The following is a 22,770-nucleotide window of genomic DNA, read 5'->3' as shown; positions in this document are numbered from 1 at the left end:
TATTTGTGTGTAGACTGGTCAGATACATAAGAGGGCAGGGCTCCTGCAGCTTTCACTATTGTGATGAAGAGGGAATTTCACCAGGTGCTGCATGCATTCAAATAACCCCTGCTAAAATCCCCTTGTTAAAGATACAGGAACCCTGCCCTCCTTTTCGTATGGCCACCCTACTATTCCCACTTTGGTGGGATGAAGCCCCCATTGAGAGCAACAGGACTTACCAGCGTTGCAGCTAGGAAAATAATAGACCCTGTCTCTCGTGTTCTTGGGGGCAGTGAGCTTTTTAAGACAGTAAGACATATTTTTTGAGAAGCAATACCGGCTGGTGGCTCCGATTCTAGTGGGGCTATGAATCCATTCTGGGTTTCAGTCAGAAACAGCCAGAACTCCAAAGTTGCTCTCCAGGGTGATGAAACTTATCCAGTGTGGTGTAGTGGCTAAAGTGTCAGACTGGCAGTTGGGACATCCGGGTTGTCGTCCCCACTCTGCCATGGAAACCCACTGGGTGACTTTGGGCCAGTCACAGACTCTCAGCCCAGCCTACCTCACAGGGTTGTTGTTGTGAGGATAAAATGGAGAGGAGGGGGATTATGTATGCCGCCTTGGGTTCCTTACAGGGAAAAAGGTGGGATATAAATGCAAAAATTAATTAAATAAATAATAAATCCCAAAACATGAGGTAGCCCCACCTTCCATAGCTCCTTTAGAGGTCTGACTGAAACCTAGAATGGATGCACAGCCCCACCAAAATCGGAGCCACCAGCCCCCGCTGCTCAGAAGTGCATTTCGCACTGGGTTCAGTAAAGCTTATTCTGACCTCTGTGCATCAGATTCAGCCAAGAAACCAGGAGGCTTCACAGACAAGAAAACAAAAAGAGATGAGGGATGAGAGACTCCTTCTTCCCAACTTGGTGCACCAGATTGGGGAAAGCACTAGAGGACCCCTCCACCTTCTTCCACCCCCAATTTCCTCCCTCCCTAGGAATCCACCCCCTGTAGGGTGACCATATGGAAAAGGAGGACAGGACTTCTGTATCTTTTAACAGTTGTATTGAAAAGGGAATTTCAGCAGGTGCCATTTGTATGCATGCAGCACCTGCTGACATTCCTTCTTCATCACAACAGTTAAACCTGCAGGAGCCCTGCCCTCTTTTGTATCTGGTCACTCTAGTATAGCTCCTGCAGCTGTAACTGTTGTGATGAAGAGGGAATTTCACCAGATACTGCATACATGCAAATGACCCCTGCTGAAATTCCCTTTTCAATACAACTGTTAGAAGACACAGGAGCCCGGTCCTCCTTTTCATACGGTCACCCTACTATTGTTGGGAGTTCTGGGAGTTATAACCCAAAACTTCTGGAGGGCACCAGATTGGGGAAATGGGGGTCACAATCAAAACAGGTCACTCTAAGGTAGCTGGAACAATTATGCCAGAATGAATTGCTTTGGTCTTTAAAGTGTCACAACCCACCCACTCCCAACTCCTCCTGCAATGTGTGTGAGAGAAAAAATAATAGCATAGAAAAAGAGATTGCTCATTTAATAGCCTGAAGATCGTCTGTGAGCTCTTAATAACTACTTCTTATGGAGATGATTGGTTAATACAGCCTTGCCAACCTAATGCCATCCAGGTGTTTTCAGCTTTTGGTGAATGTTGGGAGATGTAGTCCAAAACATCTGCAGCACACCAGGTTGGAGACAACTGGCTTAATTAAGACAGGACCAATTTAGTTTCTAATTATCCAATAATTATTTACATGTTTGCTGTCACCAAATCTCCTCCTCAAGTAGAATTTTTAACCGGTGATTTTGATCATGGGCAGTGCTTGAGTTTCAGTTTGGGTTGATTCCTCAGCTTGGAAAAAAGGAGGCTGACGGGAGACATGATCATAGAATCATGGAATAGCAGAGTTGGAAGGGGCCTACAAGGCCATCGAGTCCAACCCCCTGCTCAATGCAGGAATCCACCACACTAAAGCATCCCTGACAGATGGTTGTCCAGCTGCCTCTTGAAGGCCGCTAGTGTGGGAGAGCCTTCAAGAGGCAGCTGGACAACCATCTGTCAGGGATGCCTTAGGCTGGTGGATTCCTGCATTGAGCAGGGGGTTGGACTCGATGGCCTTGTAGGCCCCTTCCATGGGGTGTGTACAAATTTATGCATGGGGTGGAGAATGTGGAAAGGGAGACATTTTTCTCCCTCTCCCATAATACTAGAAGCCGGGGTCATCCCATGAAGCTAATTGGGGGGAGATTCAGGACAGATTAAAGGAACGACTTATTCATACAGCAGAGTTAAACTGTGGAACTCACTACCACAAGATGTGGTGGACACCAATTTGGATGGCTTCAAAAGGAGGTTGGATAAATTCTTGGAGGAGAAGGCTACTAGTCCTGACGGCTAAGTGCAACCTCCAGCATCAGAGGCATTCTGCCTATGCACACAAGTTGTTGGGGAACATGGGTGGGAGGGTGCTACGACCTGCTTGTGGGTTGCTGGTCAACCGCTGGTTGGCCATTGTGTGAACGGAGGACTGAACTAGATGGACCCTTGCACTGATCCAGCATGGCTCTTCTTATGTTCTTTTGTTGTGTTACTAGGGAAGACAATGATTAGAAAAGGCAATGATAGTTATTTATTACATTTATATCCTGAGTTTGCTCGAAGGACCGTAAGTTGAGATATATGGTTCCCCACTCCCCCTGTATTTTATCCGCACAACAACCCTTTGAGGTAGGATAAGGTGAGAGACAATGGCTGACCCAAGTAAGCCTCATGACCATGTGGGGATTTCAATCCCAGCTTTTGGGTCCCAGGTCGACAGCTGCTTGGCCACTGTGTGAACAGAGTGCTGGACTGGATGGATCCTTGGTCTGATCCAGTAGGGCTCTTCTATGATGAGCAGAATCTGAAGTCCTAAGATACTGCGTCCAACTCTGAAGATAATTTAAGCGAAGATCATACATCACAAGTCTTTTGCAAGAAGGGTTCTGGCAAAGACGTACAAAAAAATCCCATTGCTATACTCAAGAGTATGGACCCGTTCAGATGACACCCCCTGAACCAGGATGATCAGGGGTCTGGAAACAAAGCCCTATGAAGAGAGACTGAAAGAACTGGGCCTGTTTACCCTGGAGAAGAGAAAACTGAGGGGAGACATGATAGCACTCTTCAAATACTTAAAAGGTTGTCACACAGAGGAGGGCCAGGATCTCTTCTCGATCCTCCCAGAGTGCAGGACACGGAATAACAGGCTCAAGTTAAAGGAAGCCAGATTCCAGCTGGACATCAGGAAAAACTTCCTGACTGTTAGAGCAGTAGGACAATGGAATCAGTTACCTAGGGAGGTTGTGGGCTCTCCCACACTAGAGGCCTTCAAGAGGCAGCTGGACAACCATCTGCTAGGTATGCTTTAGGGTGGATTCCTGCATTGAGCAGGGGGTTGGACTTGATGACCTTGTAGGCCCGTTCCAACTCTGCTATTCTATGATTCTATGACACGCTAAGCCTTTTGCAGCAAATGGTTAGTGAGCACGTTTAAACTGTGGTTAGGAATGCTTCAAGCGACTAAGTTAAGCCATACTGTTTAGCTCAAAGTGCTTAATCACCATGACTTAGCTTGTCCTCTGAACAGGGTCTATGTTTTCCTGAAGGCCTTTGTACAGGATTCCAACCCATTTCTCTCGCTCCCTTTGAAAGTCCTATTTTAGCACCAACAGGTAAAACTAAAAATGTGGTTTATAAAAAAAGCTGTAATTTAATTTGCCCTTATTTACCCATGTTTTTTTTTATTATCACAACTAAATTTACTAAGTTAATAATAAAAAAGGACTCCTACCAACTTTAACATTATTAACTCTGAGATGTATGTAATTTTTTAAAGTATAGTCCTTACTTTAAACGTCAGGTATATCTGCTAGTTCTTATGTAAAATAGTCCTATAAAGCTTGCTGAATATTTTGGTTGTTCCTGAGAAATGCATTATTTTGTCAATGTTTTTTTCTTTATTCTAAAGGACCAACACAGCTGGAAACATTTTATAAACAGACCAATTCACTTTAAAGTTTTATTTTAGTGCTGAAAAGTCTATTCCTCTACCTAACGTCCTTTTCTCTAGCCTGTATGTGTGTGTGTTGAGAGAGAGAGAGATTAGACCTTTACAAATCTCATTTTCATATTGGAACTTCTTATTTGAACAGACTTTAATAGTGAAAACTGTGCACATCCTACTAAACTATTTACGGATTCCTTGGAAATTAATGTATGGTCAGCACAAATGGATTTTCTGAGCCTTTACGGCAGCCAAAATACTGATATTACAACGTTGGAAGGATAAATGTACTGAGGACCTAACAAAGCTATCAATATTTGAACAAGTAGTATATAGGCCCCACTCATGGTCTGCTTTTCTTTAAACTTATGCACAACCCCTCCCTCTTTTTAAAGAATGTTGTACTTGATGGAATATTGATATTTCTATGCATGTAATTTTCTTTTCTTTTCTTTTCATGGTTTTATTTATTTATTTATTGCTTTTCTATACCGCCCAATAGCCAAAGCTCTCTGGGTGGTTTTCTGTTTTGTATAGTTAAATTCAAAGGGGAAAATATCTTCTTCTTCTTCTTCTTCTTCTTCTTAAGTCCCATCTTAATTGCATAACCATGCTCTGTACATTCCAGGAATGGCAACACGCTGCTCAGAATATTACTTCTTTTGCTCCAACACTATTGGGTCCTCACAGGATTCCCACTATGGGGACATAAATACAGCAAAACAATTTTCCATATCTTCAAACATCGTATATGCTTGGGATGGGGGTGGGGGAATTGAATCTCTTTCAGCCCAAGGGACGAATTCCATTTCGGAGAAGCACCCAGCATTCCAGAAGTGGCCAGAGCCAAAGGCAAATTGTGGCCAAATGCCAATTGGGTGGGGCTGAAATACCAGCATAATTTTACTTACTACCAGTGACCAAATCTTAGAAGTGGTATTTCAACCTTCTAGAGTCGGAAGACCTAAAGACGGTAGCACACGCACTGGTAACTTCGAGGCTCGACTTCTGCAATGCGCTCTACATACAGCTACCTTTGTGCCTAGTCCGGAAACTTCAACTAGTTCAAAATATGGCAGCCAGGCTAGTCACCGGTACACCTAGGGGTGACCATATTACACCAGTTTTAAAATCTCTTCACTGGCTGACAATTAGTTTCTGGGCGAAGTATAAAGTGTTGGTTATCACCTTTAAAGCCCTACATGGTCTGGGTCCAGGCTACCTGCGGGATCGCCTTCTCCCATACAATCCGCCCCGCACACTCAGGTCCTCTGGAAAGAATCTACTTCAGCCAGCCAAAACTAGGCTGACGGGTATTACCCAGAGGACCTTCTCTTCTGCTGCTCCCAGACTGTGCAATGGCCTGCCGGAGAAGACTCGTCAACTTGACAGTCTTTTAGCATTCAAAAAAGCTACCAAGACTGATCTCTTCCGACAGGCCTATCCAGGGGAATTTTAGGATGTTTTAACAATGTATATTATGTTCTTAATTCAGTTTTATGTATCTTATATTTACTGTTCTTCCCCACCTCAATCAAAATGGAGCGGCGGGTAAGAAATACATTTTATTAGTATTATTATTATTAGAAAGGGCCAGGGGAGGTAGGAGGAGGAAAACCACAAAAACTGGAAAACCATCAAACAATTGGCAGGTTGGATTTGACCCACAAACCTGAGGTTCTGCACCCAGTCTTGGTGATTTAGCCTTATTTTCCCCTCAGCCTGGGCTGGGTCCCCCTGGGATTGGCCATTGTGGAGCAAAGAAACTTCAAAGGGAAGTCAGAGCGACACACTGTGGCGTTCCAATTTACCAAGATGTTCGATTCTACCCCGAGAGGCCTGAATCAGGATAAAGAACTTTTATCACAATACAAGAGTTAATTGGTTTATCTAGTTTGTTTGCGTTAACAGCCGCAACCATTTTGTGAATGGCTGCAGTTAATTATGCGATTGTCACTGTCCATACTTCCTGAATTTAATTTCCGTCTGACCTCATGGTTTGCAATTCTGTCCCTACATCACCACAATATGTACTGCATATAACCCTCAAAATCCCCATAATGCTCCACGGCTTGGATGAAGTGGGCTATTGTCCGCAAAACTTTATTCCAGAATAAATTTGTTAAAGTCATTAAGGTGCCACAAGATGTTTGCTTTTGTTGTTTTATTGGGTTAGGATTTCATATGTTTCCTACCCTGAGATGCAGAGATGTATCTTCTGTGGAAACCTTTTTCCACACTCCAGGCATTTATAAGGTTTCTCTCCTTTGTGGATCTTTTGATGTGCCCGGAGGTTTTGGCTATGGCTAAAACTTTTCCCACACTTCAAGCATTTATATTGTTTCCCCGCTGTGTGACTCCGTTGATGTCTGGTCAGGTATGACTTTCGGCTATAGCTTTTGCCACACTCCAAGCATTTAAATGGCTTCTCCCCGGTGTGAGATCCTTGGTGAAAAGTAAGTGTTATCTTCTGGCTGAAGCTCTTTCCGCACTCCAGGCATTTATACGGCTTCTCCCCAGTGTGGATTCTTTGGTGGGAGGTAAGGTGGGCGCTCTGACCAAAGCTTTTCCCACACTCCAAGCATTTATAGGGTTTCTCCCCTGTGTGAGTTCTCTTATGAAGATTAAGGCTCGATTTACTACTGAAGCTTTTCCCACACACAAGGCACTGACTCCCTTCCTTCCCACTATCTGTTTTTTCTTGGGCTGGGGCCACCTTGGCACCACCCTGAGAAGCCAAGGATTTGTTCCTCCTTTTATCTTTGAGTTCTGTTTTTGCGCTCTGGTCTTCCTCCTGTTTACAGTGGGCTCCTTCCAACAACACCAGGCAGGGTTCTCCTTCGTTCCCCCTCTCCTGGACACCACCTGGAAAGAAGAGAGACAATGGGTAAGTGCCCATGAAAGAGATGATGCTTGAACTCAGAGAAATAACAGAAGTATTTGCTGCTGGGAGCAGCAGAACAGGAAAGGAGAATAATAAAATAGTAGAGCTGGAAGGGGCCTATAAGGCCATTGAGTCCATCCCCCTGCGCATTGCAGGAATCCATCCTAAAGCATCCCTGACAGATGGCTGTCCAGCTGCCTCTTGAAGGCCTCTAGGATGGGAGAGCCCACGACCTCCCTACGTAACTGGTTCCGTTGTCATACTGCTCTAACAGTCAGGAAGTTTTTCCTGATGTCCAGCCGGAATCTGGCTTCCTGTCATGTGAGCCCGTTATTCCGTGTCCTGCACTCTGGGAGGATGGAGAAGAGATCCTGGCCCTCCTCTGTGGGACAAACTTTCAAGTATTTGAAGAGTGCTATCATGTCTCCCCTCAATCTTCTCTTACCCAGGCTAAACATGGCCATTTCATCTCTCTGTTGTTTGTAGATGCCATTTAAGAAGGCAGCTCTGGGTTCCTCTGAGGCCAGGAGAAGGGCCCCCAGAGGCTAATACCACCTCATAAGGACCACCTCCGTCCAGGGTCACCACAAAGCCCCACCAGTGCTGGGGCTCAAGCATCTCCTCATTCCCCCCTCCCCCCTCAGCTGCAATGGCCTCCAAAGGGATCCTTCTGAAGAGTCCCCAGAAGCCAACCCAGCTAAAAGAATTCATGGCGGCGAAATGCAAGAAGAGTGTAAAATATTATAGAATGGCCTGCTGGGAGAGATTCGTCAACTAAACCGTCTTCTGGAATTTAAGAAAGCCATAAAGACTGATCAGGCCTACCCAGTGGAATTTTAAGATGCCTTTTAATAATGTGCTGCTATTAATAATGTATTTGCTTTATATATTTTAATCAATTGTATGTATTTTGTGTTGTACCCACCTCAATCCAGAAGGAGAGGCGGGTAACAAATAAAATTATTATTATTATTATTATTATTAATTATTATTATTATTATTTATTTCTTACCTGCCTTTCCACTTGGATTGAGGCGGGGAACAACAGTGAATATAAAACACATGAAAAAACTGATTAAAACATCCTTCAAACATCCTAAAAACATTCTAAAATTTCACTGGATAGGCCTGCCGGAATAGGTCAGTCTTTATTGCTTTTTTACATGCTAATTACCGCTTCCAAACTGATATTACCCTCCAAGGGAGACTTACCCAGAGAAGCTACAGTCTCCCATTTCTCCTCTGTGACTTCCATGTGTAAGACTCTTTGGGGCGGATCCGGCGGGGCCCACTTCTCCTCAGTGAAATGCTCAGCCTCCAGCTTGATGGGCGCCAGTTCCTAAACGAGAAGAAAACGTTTTCCCCTCACAGCTCACACAACCGATTCTTCCCCTTTTTGAAGCACAATCAGCGAAGACAATTCAGGTGAGGTGTCTGGGTGTTTCCCTGCCTCGTTTAAACTGCCACAAGGGTAGAGATGTGAAATTTCCAGAAATTTCGAAGCCATGGAAAAAATCCGTTCCCCCTCTCCCCGTTTTTTTCCGGGGGGAAATGGAAATTTTCAAAAAATTGAAATAATGCAATATGAACACTTTTTACAGATTGAAAGTCACTTTGTTACTTTAGGAACATAAAATGTAATTATGTCCAAGCTGGTTTGGCATAAAATTATTACATTTGGTATATTAAAAGTACAGTGTATTCAAACAATTATTACAAACTGAATTTACTGTTAAAAATTTTTTGCTACCTTTTTGGTAACAAATGGAGCTACAAGCTCCTGAACTGTTAGGAACACCTGAACTGTAAGGAACCTCTTTGGTTCTGCTAGTTTATGAGAAGCAGGCAAAAATAATTTAAAACAACAACAACAGAGGAAACCATCAACATTAGAAACAAAGAAAATTATTTATGTCTCCGCTAGTCCTCCACAGTGTCAAATGGACATAAAGCACCCATTCCCATAAAATGAACTGAGAAAAAGGAAGGACCAAGGTTCAATGAAATTTAATCAGACTCATTTTCTGAGCTATAGCCATCACTATCAGGTTCAATCTCTGCTTTAATGGCAGTGCTGCCCCCTAGAGGCAGAAATGCATCTTATTCTTGCATTTGAGAGTTGTAGTCTCAGTTTGGAACCTAGGACTCTGCTTGTCCTTGATGCATAGAAATTGTAATAATCTGATACTGTACATCGTTTTTAGAAATCATTTGGAGAAGTAAATATCTGAATGCCTTGTCTTAAACATTTTATTCATCATGCTAAAATAAAACATCCCATAATCCATTTTTTCTTCATTTTTAGCAATTTTTCGGGAAAAAACCCAAAAAAGGCTTCGGGGGAAAACGGGGAAAAAACAGTTTTTTCCGGATTTTTTCCGGATTTTTTCCAGGTCTTCACTTCTCTACACAAGGGGCATTCTCAGCAGTGCCGGCTCCAGGTTTTGGAGGGTACCTTGTGGCAAGGCACCCACAATGAGCCCCCTCCCTCAGGGAGTCCCCGTCATGCCTTATCTGGAGGAAGATTCATCTGATGAGGAAGAGTAGGGGGAGAGCCAGCGCAGCGGGCCCCAGCTGGAGGCTTTGGCCGACAGCACTCCCCTAGAACCATTGGAAGAGCAGCCTGGCGCCTCCAGTACCATTCCTGGACTCCCCCAAATGCAGGAGCCAGAGATAATTCATCCCTCCGAACGACATAGGCTCAAACGTGAGCCGCAGAGAGGCAAGAGGAGGCCACAGTGCGCGGCCTCCCTTAAGAGCAACACGCTGACCCAATTAGCCAGCTGTGCTGATTAACAGCCAGCTATAAATCAGCTCAGCCAGGGCCGACTCTCTGCTACAGACAACGGATAGTCAACCGCAGCGCTTCACCTTGCTTCTCTGGACCTTACAGATTCCTGGACCCTTGACAACCCACCTGGACCACCCTCCTGAACACTCCTTGACTGGCTTTGACGCTCGGCACGGCTGACTTCTGTGGATTGAACTCTGGGCTGCTTTTGACCTCGCTGCTGCCTTCTCCTCCTAACACTACTCGGAATCTTGTGCATGACCTTGGACTGGCCTGGCTTCTGTCTTGGTTTACCCCTGGGACTATCTGAGGCTTGACCAGGGCCTCGAAATAGGACAGTCCCCCTTGTCACCGCCATTGCCACCAGCTGCTCTTGTTCCACTTCATCTTTCTCCTCACGGCTCCCATTTGCTTGCTTGACAGGAACAGAGCCAGGAAGTAAGTAGGCCGAGGCATCTGCTGCACCTCCTCCTTGCCACCGCCATTGTCTGGGCTAGAGCGAGAGGCAGGCGAACAAGCAGGTTGCCATGTCGAAGAGGAAGAGCAACTCCAGGGGGCGCTAGTCAGTGGGCCCCTGCTGCAGTATGGGCCCTCAGCAGGTGCGCAACCATGACTACTCTTGACACCAGTCCTCTTTCTTCATGGGCAGTGTTGAAGGAAGCAAAGGAAATTCGTCACATTCTTCCAGCCCCTGGGAGATACCCAAGCGACACAGGCATCCAGGCTGTCCCCTTCTCAGCTCCTCAGTGCTAATTCCCCGTACCTGATCCGGCAGCAAAGAAGCTGTTTCCGCTCCATGACAATCAAGAGATGATCTTGCCGGCATCCACGGATCTTTCTCTGCCTCGGGGAGAACAGCGGCCACTTCTGCGAATGTTTCAGGCTCCTGGAAAACCAGCGACGACATCCAAGGAGCAAAGAGAGAGGAGAGGGGGATTAGAAAGGGGTGATGGAGATTTAAGAATAGTACAGGACAAGGCCTAGGTGTGGGTAGAACGTCCCCTCCTTGGGTGATTTCTGTGGATTGAACTCTGGGTCTTCAGATTTCCAGAAAAACCTGAGTTGATGTTTAGGATGCCCCTGGGAATCCTCTCAACTAGGGGAGGCCCTCCATTTGAGTATATTAAAAGTACAGTCTATTACAAATTGAATTTACTTTTTTTTACTTCTTTTGGTAACAAACGGAGCTACAAGCTCCTGAACTGTGAGGAACACTTGAACTGTAAGGAACCTCTTTGGTTTTGCCAGTTTATGAGCAGGCAAAAAATCAATTTAAAAACAACAGAGGTAACATCAACATTAGTAACAAAGAAAAATATGTATGTCTCCGCTAGTCCTCCACAGTGTCAAGCAGACATAAAAAGAACTGAGAAAAAGATTCAATGAATATGCATGAAATTCAATCAGACTCATTTTCTGAGCTATAGCCATCACTATCAGGTTCAGTCTCTACTTCAATGGCAGTGCTGCCCCCTAGAGGCAGAAAAGCATCCTGCTCTTGAGAGTTGTAGTCTCAGTTTGGAACCTGGGACTTTGCTTGTCCTCGGTGCACAGAAATTGTAATAATCTGATACTGTACATCGTTTTTAGAAATCATTTGGAGAAGTAAACATTAGAACACCTTGCTTTAAACATTTTATTCATCATGCTAAAATAAAACATTCCATAATCCATTTTTTCTTCGTTTTTTTTTTCAATTTTTTGGGAAAAAAACGAAAAAGGCTTCGGGGAAAAACGCGGGGAAAACGGTTTCCCCCCCAATTTTTCCGGGCCTTCACATCTCTACCAGTGCCTCAGCGTGCTCATGCTGGCCCATAAGCTGATACTGGGCCTGTTTCTGTTGCCTCATCATCATATGCTGTAGGGTGGATTCCTGCATTGAGCAGGGGGTTGGACTCGATGACCTTCTAGGCCCCTTCCAACTCTACTATTCTATAATTCTAGCCCATGTGGAGGCCTCCCTGGGTTATGAGATATAATCCTAGCTGCGCCACTGAGAATGCCCCAAAACATGTGCAGACACACAATAGTACAAAGCCATGCCAAAGCAGTGTGTGAATAACACAGGGCACTCACGAGTCATCGCTACAGCTGTACTAGCTCTACAACTCACCAGCTGCCACTATCAGCAGCCGCCGGGAAGTCTGGAGGGTGAAACGCTCTCACCTGCTTCACCAGCACGGCTACCTCTCCTGCTGCAGAGGTGGCCTCTCCGTCACCCTCCTGCACGATCCACCTGGATTGCGGCCCCTGTCCAGTGTCCGATGGAACCTTCTCTGCCTTGGGGAAATCAGTGACCACTTGGTCAAACAGCTCCTGAAGGGAAGATTGCAAAAAGGAGGGATGAGAGAAGGAACAGTGCAGGGTAAGGACCAGGAGTGGTAGAGCATCCCGGGAAATATTCTCAACCTTCTAAAAAGACGAGGACACACGCACAGTTACAAGATGGGGGATACTTGGCTCAGCAATACTACAAACGAGAAGGCTCTTGGAATTGTTGTAGATCACAAACTAAATATGAGCCAACAGTGCGATAGGGCTGCAAGAAAGGCAAATGTTATTTTGGGCTGCATTAATAGAAGTATAGCTTCCAAATCACGTGAGGTACTGGTTCCTCTCTATTCGGCCCTAGTTCGGCCTCATCTAGAGTATTGCGTCCAGTTCTGGGCTCCACAATTCAAGAAGGAGGCAGACAAGCTGGAGCGTGTTCAGAGGAGGATCAGGGGTCTGGAAACAAAGCCCTATGAGGAGAGACTGAAAGAACTGGGCATGTTTAGCCTAGAGAAGAGAAGGCTGAGGGGAGACATGATAGCACTCTTCAAATACTTAAAAGGTTGTCACACAGAGGAGGGCCAGGATCTCTTCTCGATCATCCCAGAGTGCAGGGCACGGAATAACGGGTTCAAGTGACAGGAAGCCAGATTCCAGCTGGACATCAGGAAAAACTTCCTGACTGTTAGAGCAGTACGACAATGGAACCAGGGACCTAGGGAGGTTGTGGGCTCTCCCACACTAGAGGCCTTCAGGAGGCAGCTGGACAGCCATCTGTCAGGGATGCTTTAGGGTGGATTCCTGCATTGAGCAGGGGGTTGGACTCGATGGCCTTATAGGCCCCTTCCAACTCTACTATTCTATGATTCTCCGTAAGCCCCCGTCAAAGGAAGTGAGGCAGGTGGCTACCAGGAAAAGGGCCTTCTCTGCTGTGGCACCCCGGCTGCAGAATGAGCTCCCTAGAGAGGTTCACCTGGCACCTACATTATACTCTTTTTGACGCCAGGTGAAGACCTTTTTATTTTCTCAGTATTTTAACAGTTTATCTTCTTAGTTTTTTTTAAACTTTGCGGTTTGAAATCTGTATTTTAACTCTCTATAAATCTCTGCATTGCTGCTTGGTTTTATCGTGGTTGTGCTTTTATATTTTATACTATGTTTTTAAACTGTTCGTTTGTTTTATACTTTGGATTGTCTTCACGGTTTTAATTTTTGTGAACCACCCAGAGAGCTTCAGCTATTGGGCAGTATAGAAATGCAATAAATAAATAAATAAATAAACAAATAAATAAATAAATCACTCCCACCTGCTTCACTTCCTGCTTCTCCTCTTCTGCCTGGCTCATGAGGAAACTTTCCGCTAGGTCCACCGCCTGGGAACTGGTCTCCACTCCACATTCCCTCACCCAGCTCTCCATCTCCGGGGGCAGGATAGCCAGGAATTGCTCCAAGATCAACAAGTCCAGCATCTGAGTTTTGGTGTGTCGCTCCGGCTTCAGCCACTGACGGCAGAGATCGTGGAGTCGCTTGCAAACTTCTCGGGGCCCCTCGGCCTCCTGGTAGCAGAACTGCCTGAAGCGCTGGCGCTGGACGTCGCGGCTGAGGGTGTCCTCAGCCAAGTCCGTCATCACAGCTGTCTCCCAGAATTCTCTGCTGCTCCCAACTTGCATGGTTTGAAGGCCTTCTCCCATTTCGGGGCCAGCCGAGTCTTGCTCTTCCACCTTCAATTTGCAATCCAAGCTGGCCTCCAACATGGCCGAAGGATCGTCTTCCTTTTTTTATCAGATTCTGCCTTAAGGCAAAGATTGCCGAACAGGGTGGGGGACACCAAGATCTGAAAAGTCAGCAAAATGTCCTGTGAATGAGCTATTAGCAACACTCTTGAGCAGGGGTGAGCAATTTTGGCTGTACAAAAGTTCTAGCACACAACTCTGGCTCTGGAACTCCCTTCCCAGGGAGACTTGACTGACTCCCTCCTTGGCTCAGTTCAGACAACACGTTAGTCAACGCAGTGGGAAAACTCCACTCAACGGTTGAGTTTCTAGGGGGTGCTCCCTACAGAACATGTCCTAACTCCACCGTTGTGTGACTGTGGGCTACCGTGGAGTTGAGTAAAATCCATCGTGACGTTTTATTGACAATTCCTCCTCCCTCTCTCCTCCCCCAGTCCTCCCGATGGTATCCCATCAGCCATTGCTGCAAAAACCCCAATCCCCGTAGCGCTCCTAGAGAGGCCCACGCTCCTTTCGCCAATCTTGCCAGAGAACTCTGTAGCCAGTGGGAAAAATCAACTCAACACAATAGAAAACTCCACACAGCCCTCCACACAACATGCAACAAAATGGTTGTGCAGGAACTCTCCTCTCCACGGCGTGGATATTGAGCGTGGAGTGTTTTCCCCAAAAAAACCTCCACCACAGGGTGGAGCCTTTCTGCCAGACAACACATTTCTCAGCAGTGGTGTAAAAACTCCACTGAGATTTAAAACCACCATTGAGAAACATGGTGTCTGAACTGAGCCCTTGTTATACTTTCGGAGGCAGGCAAAAATGGTTTTGTTATGGCAGGCCTTTGGGAATACTCTGGACCTGTGTTAATGTATTGGATTTTTTAAAATTGTAATTTGCTTTTTTTATTTAAATTTTAATATTACAGAGGTTTAATTCTATTTTAACTTTTGTAAATTTATATTTATATGTTTTAATTGCATATGTTTTCAACTTGTAAACCGCCAGTATTGGGAAAAAGGCAGGATATAAATATAATAATAATAACAACAACAACTCCTATCAGTCCTCACCATTGACCATGCTGGCTGGAGCTGATGGGAGTTGTAGTCCAAAGTATTCTGAAGGCACAATTACCCCACCCCTGTTCTTGAGGTAGGATGATATTTTACACTCAAAATTCCAGCTGACGATGATGATGATGATGATGATGATGATGATTATGATTATTATTATTATTATCCCGCCTTTTGCCCAATACTGGGCCTCAAGGCGGCATTACAAAATTAAAACATATACATTTAAAAACCTATGAAAAAGAATATACAAAAGTTAAAAAATAATTCAATATATTGCAATATTAAAACATTAAACATTTTAAACATTAAACATTCTGAACCAGTGCCTGGGCAAGGTAATGGACTGGATGAGGACTAATAAACTGAAACTTAATCCAGACAAGGCGAAGGTACTGTTAGCGGGTGGTTCATCTGTCCGGCGAGGTGATGTTTGCCCTGTCCTGGACGGGGTTGCACTCTCCCTAAAGGATCGGATCCGTAGTTTGGGGGTGCTCTTGGATCCAGAACTGTCACTTGAGGCACAGGTGAACTCAGTGGCAAAGAGCACCTTTTATCAGCTTAGGCTGATATACCAACTGCGCCCTTATCTTGACAGAGATAGCCTAGCTACAGTTATCCATGCTCTGATAACCTCTCGCTTGGATTACTGCAATGCGTTATACGTGGGGCTGCCTTTGAAAACGGTCCGGAAGCTTCAGCTGGTACAAAACAGGGCAGCACGGTTACTAACAGGGACTGGCCGACGAGACCACATTACGCCAGTCCTTTTCCAGCTTCATTGGCTGCCAGTCCAGGTCCAGGCCCGATTCAAAGTGCTGGTATTAACATTTAAAGCCCTAAATGGCTTGGGGCCAGGCTATCTGAAGGAATGCCTCCTCCTGTATGTACCTGCCCGGACCCTAAGGTCATCCTCAGGGGTCCTTCTCCACGAGCCCCTGCCAAAGAAAGTGAGGCAGGTGGCTACCAGGAGGAGGGCCTTCTCTGCTGTGGCACCCCGGCTGTGGAATGAGCTCTTGATTTTGCTCTGACCTTATACTGTTAGTTTTACCCTACCCTGTGCCTGTTTGGTGCATTCTCTTCCCCTCCTTATTGTTTTATTATGATTTTATTAGAATGTAAGCCTATGCGGCAGGGTCTTGCTATTTACTGTTTTACTCTGTACAGCACCATGTACATTGATGGTGCTATATAAATAAATAAATAAATAAATAAATAATAATAATCAGTATTATGTATGTTCAGGCAGAAGAAAGCCACAATCCTATGCATTTTTAGACAGAAGAAAGCCACAATCCTATGTATGTTTAGACAGAAAAAAGCCAATATCCTATGTATGTTTAGATAGAAGAAAGTCAAAATCCTATGCATGTTCAGACAAAAAAGCCCCAATGCACAGACAGAAAAAAAGTCCTACAACTGTCAGCATGCCCACAGCTTTGCAATCAACACAAAGGGGAGATTAATAGGGGGTCAGCAGAAGCCAGGGGAGATTAGTAGGTCGAAGGACGAAACTATAGAGGGGGCAGTGCCCCCCCCCCGAGAGGAATGGCGGACAGACCCCTCCCTCATGGGGCTATGGGGGTACACAACGTGTACAAGTCTGACATCTGCTTTGATTTGCTTGAAGGCTTTGCAGGATCAAACTAAGGGCTGTTCCGACCCAGGCGAAGCCTGGCCAGTTTGCTAGCATAAAATAAAGCCTCGGCTATGGGTCGGTATACATATGTTAATTAATTAATTAATTAATAATACAATAAACTTGGGGATAGACTGACTGCACAGCACCTCTCCCCACAAGGGTCTAACTATGTATACTGCTATGGGGCGGTATACAAATGTAATAAATCTATATAAATAAAAATGAAAAAGACCGTTTGTTACTGTCGTTATATCTCCGAAAGTTCTTCACCGATTGCTTTGAAATCCACTGCCTCTGCCTCCTCTCCTATTTGCATATTCTCTCACAATTGGCTGAGTGAATATAGATGTCACACCTGTGACAGTTACACGTTCTGAAGAAAGGTAACTGCCAGGAGTTTCCAGTAACCTCCTCACCGTAAAAACATGCTTTTATATCTCCGAAAGTTCTTCACCCATTGCTTTGAAATTTTGACACAGCGTTGCGTTCAAATACACGAGCGTTGTTATGTAACTATGTTCTCTATGGGGTCAAAGGTTTGTCTTAAAATCGAAGAAATAGGCCTCCTCAAGACCAGTCCTGCTGATCATTGTGACATCACCAACCAGTAGGCCAATCCACTGCCTCTGCCTCCTCTCCTATTTGCATGTTCTCTCCTATTTGCTCTTATAGGTCATTGTGACATTGCCAACCAGTAGACCAATCCACTGCCTCTGCCTTCTCTCCTATTTGCATGTTCTCTCCTATTTGCTCTTATAAGTCATTGTGACATCGCCAACCAGTAGGCCAATCCACTGCCTCTGCCTCCTCTCCTATTTGCATATTCTCTCACAATTGGCTGAGTGAATATAGATGTCACACCTGTGACAGCTGCAAGTTCTGAAGAAAGGTAACTGCCAGGAGTTTCCACTAACCTCCTCACCGTAAAAACATCCTTTTTTAAAAACCAAACAGTAGGCCAATCCACTGCCTCTGCCTCCTCTCCTATTTGCATGTTCTCTCCTATTTGCTCTTATAGGTCATAGAAGCAACAATCTTGACAGAACCTTTCAAAGGTGAAGATGTCCTCATTCCTCGCATTCCTATGATTCCAACAGATATGCCATTTCAATTTAAGAGATTGCAATTCCCAATTCGATTGGCGTTTGCAATCACCATCAACAAAGCTCAGGGCCAATCTTTAGAATTGTGCGGTTTAGATCTAGACACAGATTGCTTCTCACATGGACAATTATATGTTGCGTGTTCTAGAGTGGGCAAACCAGACAATCTCTATATCTACACAGACAATGGAACAACTAAAAATATTGTATATACACAAGCATTATGAAATTAAACATAGTAGAAACATCCGCTTTGTCTTTTCTTTCTTTTCAATTTAACCAGACTGAGCCACAGCAAAGCGTAGCAGGATACAGCTAGTAATAATAATAATAATACTACAATAAACCTGGGGATAGACTGGCTGCACAGCACCTCTCCCCACGGGGGTCTAACTATGTATACCGCTATGGGGCAGTATACAAATGTAATAATAATAATTATACAATAAACCTGGGGATAGACTGGCTGCACAGCATCTCTCCCCACGGGGGTCTAACTATGTATACCACTATGGGGCAGTATACAAATGTAATAATAATAATAATAATAATAATAATAATAATAATAATAATACAATAAACCTGGAGATAGACCGGCTGCACAGCACCTCTCCCCACGGGAGTCTAACTATGTATACCGCTATGGGGCAGTATACAAATGTAATAATAATAATAATAATACAATAAACCTGGGGATAGACTGGCTGCACAGCACCTCTCCCCACGGGGGTCTAACAGGAAGAGAACTTTGGTTTGATGCTGCCGCCAATCACCCCACCCCCTCCCCACTCCTAGCATCCCCTGCCCAGTCCTTGGTCTGAGTTCGAATCCTGCCCTTGTCTCCACTTACGGTGTGTGTGTGCGCGCTCCTCCCTTCCCCACCTGGCCCGTCTCAGCAAGCTCTGTGGGTCTGCTGCCCCCCACACACCTGCAGGAGAGAGAGAGAGAGAGAGGAGGACTCACCAAAAATCCCGCCTGGGGCGGGAGAGACAAAAGCCAGGTCCCCTCCCCAGCAGCGGTGCGGAGGCGGGTGAAGTTCACGTCCTCATTGAGGCCGGCTCCGCATTGAAGGGGCCCTCCCTCTGCGCCCTCCCCTCCATGCTTCAACCCACGGCGGGATGTGGCGGACCGCCTCTGCTTCGCAAGAGCCTCCTCCTCTTCCCCCCCTCCACGGCCTTCCTCTCTAGGCACGCATCGCCTTCTGTCGATTTAACCCATGGAGGGCCACGGAGCAAGCCTGGCTGCAAATCCTCTCCACGCTTCCCCTGGGATTAAAAAGCTCACGTGACCTACTTCGGAGTAAACCCGCTTCGGATCCGGCAGACTAGGGAAGATCCGATGATGAGACATGCAGCGCCTGGTTTCCAGAGATGTGGGGACGCTGTAAAAGCCGGGACGGAACTGGACGGAAGGACCTTCCCCCTTCTTTTGGTTAATTCATTTATTTTACAAGTATTCAGATTTAGGGTGACCATAGGAAAAAGGAGGGCAGGGCTGCTGCATCTTTAACAGTTGTATAGAAAAGGGGATTTCAGCAGGTGTCATTTGAATGCAGGCAGCACCTGGTGAGATTCCCTCTTCGTCATAACAGTGAAAGCTGCAGGAGCCCTGCTGTCTTTTGTATCTGGTCACACACCTGATGAAATTCCCTATACATCACAGCAGTTAAAGCTGCAGGAGCCCTGCCCTCTTTTGTATCTGGTCACACACCTGATGAAATTCCCTATACATCACAGCAGTTAAAGCTGCAGGAGCCCTGCCCTCTTTTGTATCTGGTCACACACCTGATGAAATTCCCTATACATCACAGCAGTTAAAGCTGCAGGAGCCCTGCTGTCTTTTGTATCTGGTCACACACCTGATGAAATTTTCTATTCATCACAACAGTTAAAGCTGCAGGAGCCCTGCCCTCTTTTGTATCTGGTCACACACCTGATGAAATTCCCTATACATCACAGCAGTTAAAGCTGCAGGAGCCCTGCCCTCTTTTGAATCTGGTCACACACCTGATGAAATTCCCTATACATCACAGCAGTTAAAGCTGCAGGAGCCCTGCCCTCTTTTGTATCTGGTCACTCTACACACAAATAATCTCGTCGTTCTACTCACTCAATCTCACAAATAATTCAGAAATAATAAATCATTAGTATTTATTGTGGTGTAGTGGCTAGCGTGTTGGACTGGGAGTCAGGAGATCTGGGTTCTAGTCCCTACTCGGCCATGGAAGCCCACTGGGTGACTTTGGGCCAGTCACAGACTCTCAGCCCAACCTACCTCATAGGGTTGTTGTTGTGAGGATAAAAATGGAGAGGATGATGATTATGTATTGTCACCTTGGGTTCCTTGGAGGAAAAAAGGTAGGGTATAAATGTAATAAATAAATATTCCATTTTATATTTTAAAAAATCAGATATAAAATGCTGCCTCTACTGCCTTAACAGGGAGTTTGGATTAGCATGCTCTTGCACTTTCTTGGAACAGTAGATAATTTTAAAAAATAGCCAAAGGCAAGGGTGGAACCAAGTAATCTTCAAATATAAATATTAGCAAAAGTTTTATTAAAGTGCCAAGGTGCCTATGCATTTCGAACGCAGTTGCGTTCTTCCTCAGGGCTTTATCTAAAAAAACAAAGAAGTCCTTTGTATCATAATAGAGTTGATCCTATTTTGGAAATGGTTAAATAACAGAACAGACAACATTAAATTTGAAATGTACAGTAATGTACAACAAGTTAATTTTCTAGATATATCTGTAGAAAAAGAAGGGGAGAAGTTATGTACCAAATTATATAGAAAGCCCACAGATAAAAAATAAGCTCTTAAGATATGACAGCTCACAACGCAAACATATTAGGGATAACATCCCATATGGCCAATTGATTAGGATTAGAAGAAACTGCACTAGGGAATCTGATTATGAAAAGGAATCTTGGACTTTATAACAGCAGTGTTTACAGAGAGGTTACTCAGAAAAGTGCATATCAAGAGCAAAAAGAAAAAGTAGACAATATAGATAGAAGGACCCTCTTGAGGTCTAAACCAAAAAAGATTAGTAACAGATTGATATGCAGTTTACCATTCAACAATATTAGTATGTCTTTAAGACACTCTATAAATAAATACTGGTTTTTAGTGAAGGATGTCATGGGTTGTCATGAGAAACCCTATATTGCATACAAAAGAACACAAAGCATAGGGGACCGTATAATTAGAAGTAACACAACTAAAACAATTACAACCTTGACTACGCAGTCCCTCCTACCAGGATCAGGCCCACCTGCAGGACATTTTCCGTGTGGACATTATAAATATTGCAGTCATTCTCTCAAATTAAAGCACTTTGTTAATCCAACAGATAACAGAGAATATCCTTTGAAAGATTTTACCATGTGCAATACAGCGTTTGTAGTATATGGCATAATCTGGCCCTGTAATAAACTATATATTGGCAAAACTACAAGAAGTGTTAAAACCAGGATAGGTGAGTATATTAGCAAGATCAAATGTGGAATAGAAGGAGCACCATTAGTTCACCATTGGAAAGAGAAATCACATCAATTAAAAGATTTCTCATTCTGGGTTATAGAAATAATCAAGAATAAATCTGATAGGATCATTTTAGAGAGAGAGGCCAGATGGATCATCAGGCTTAATACGATCAGCCCCTCTGGCCTCTGGCCTTTGTTTTTTAGATAAAGCCCTGTGGAAAAACGCAACTGCATTTGAAATGCGTAGGCACCTTGGCACTTTAATAAAACTTTTGCTAATATTTATGTTTGAAGATTACTTGGTTCCACCCTTGCCTTTGGCTATTTTTTACTCCCCCACGGGGTTTTTCTTGCTTTTGCATTTGTTAATGTTAAAAAGTCAATTTTTCAACAAAAGAATCCTATAACTGTCTGCCCTCCCTTACTCTAATCAAATTTGTTATTTTTTATCATAAACATTATATAGTAAATGTTTCATCTCACGTCAGGGCTCCTGCTTTTTCTTTTCTTCTTTTAACTACAGGATATTGTTAACTGACCCCTTTATATTACAAAAATAATGGCATGTCTTCGAAACACTTGAGAATATTTTAGGATGTGGGTAATAGGGTGACCATATGAAAAGGAGGACAGGGCCCCTGTATCTTTAACAGTTGCATAGAAAAGGAAATTTCAGCAGGTGTGGTTTGTATATATGGAACACCTGGTGAAATTTCCTCTTCATCACAATAGTTAAAGCTGCAGGTGCCCTGCCCTCTTTTAAATCTGGTAACTCTAGTATAGCTCCTGCAGCTTTAACTGTGGTGATGAAGAGGAAATTTCACCAGGTTCTCCATATATACAAACGACACCTGCTGAAATTCCCTTTTCTATGCAACTGTTAAAGATACAGGAGCCCTGTCCTCCTTTTCGTATGGTCTCCCTAGTGGGTAATGTGGGTTGACTTTACTGGCTTTCCCCCCCATCTCCACTGTCTTAATTTTAATTTTGCTCAGTGCTTCTTTGATTGTAATATAGAATTTAATTTCTCTTTACTGAACTGGTTTTTATCTTTGATTCCCCCCCCCTTATTGATATCTTGTAAGAAATTGTTTTTACTTTTAATGCTTTTCCTTTGATCATGTTTCCTGCAAGCTGCTGTGTACAGTTTGTAGGGTTTGCGGTGGGAAAGGGTCATGATATTTTATGGTGTTTTTATTTGTGTTGTACCCCACAGCTATACTGTGACCAGATTTAAAAGAGGGCAGGGCACCTGCAGCTTTAACTGGTGTGATGAAGAGGAAATTTCACCAGGTTCTCCATATATACAAATGACACCTGCTGAAATTCCCTTTTCAATACAACTGTTAAAGATACAGGAGCCCTGTCCTCCTTTTCATAGGGTCATCCTACAGTGTCATAAGAACATCAGAAGAGCCCTGCTGGATCAGACCGAGGGTCCATCTAGTCCAGCATTCTGTCGACACAGTGGCAACCAGCCATTGGCCAGGGATGAACAAGCAGGACACGGTGCAACAGCACCCTCCCACCCATGTTCCCCAGCAACTGGTGTATACAGGCCTACTGCCTCTGATACTGCTATATTAATAACGGTAGTGACAGCTGCGTGGGGGATGATAACGGCCTTGATTGTCATGTAATGTGGAGCCACCATTAAATTTTAGAATTTTAGTGGCCAAGATTCGTACTTGTTGCATGGGGGTGTTCTGCAGGGTGAAAGAGGGAGAAAATGGCCACAG

The 22,770-nt window shown here is 44.5% G+C and overlaps 1 protein-coding gene across 1 annotated transcript; it reads right to left on the bottom strand.

Moving 5' to 3' along the window:
• Window positions 1-5,801: 5,801 nt before the first annotated feature.
• Window positions 5,802-18,591, bottom strand: LOC134396938 (zinc finger protein 287-like). The gene is made up of 6 exons (XM_063123548.1): window positions 18,508-18,591; window positions 13,304-13,830; window positions 11,892-12,041; window positions 10,489-10,611; window positions 8,147-8,273; window positions 5,802-6,915 (listed from the first exon to the last, which is right to left on the bottom strand). Exons 2-6 carry the CDS (start codon window positions 13,748-13,750, stop codon window positions 6,242-6,244), a joined length of 1,521 nt encoding a protein of 506 aa, XP_062979618.1. The 5' UTR covers window positions 13,751-13,830; window positions 18,508-18,591; the 3' UTR covers window positions 5,802-6,241.
• Window positions 18,592-22,770: the final 4,179 nt, after the last annotated feature.

Source organism: Elgaria multicarinata, chromosome 3 (assembly GCF_023053635.1).
Source record: "Elgaria multicarinata webbii isolate HBS135686 ecotype San Diego chromosome 3, rElgMul1.1.pri, whole genome shotgun sequence".
Lineage (NCBI taxonomy): Eukaryota > Metazoa > Chordata > Lepidosauria > Squamata > Anguidae > Elgaria > Elgaria multicarinata.
This window is presented reverse-complemented; position numbering and strand designations above follow the sequence as displayed.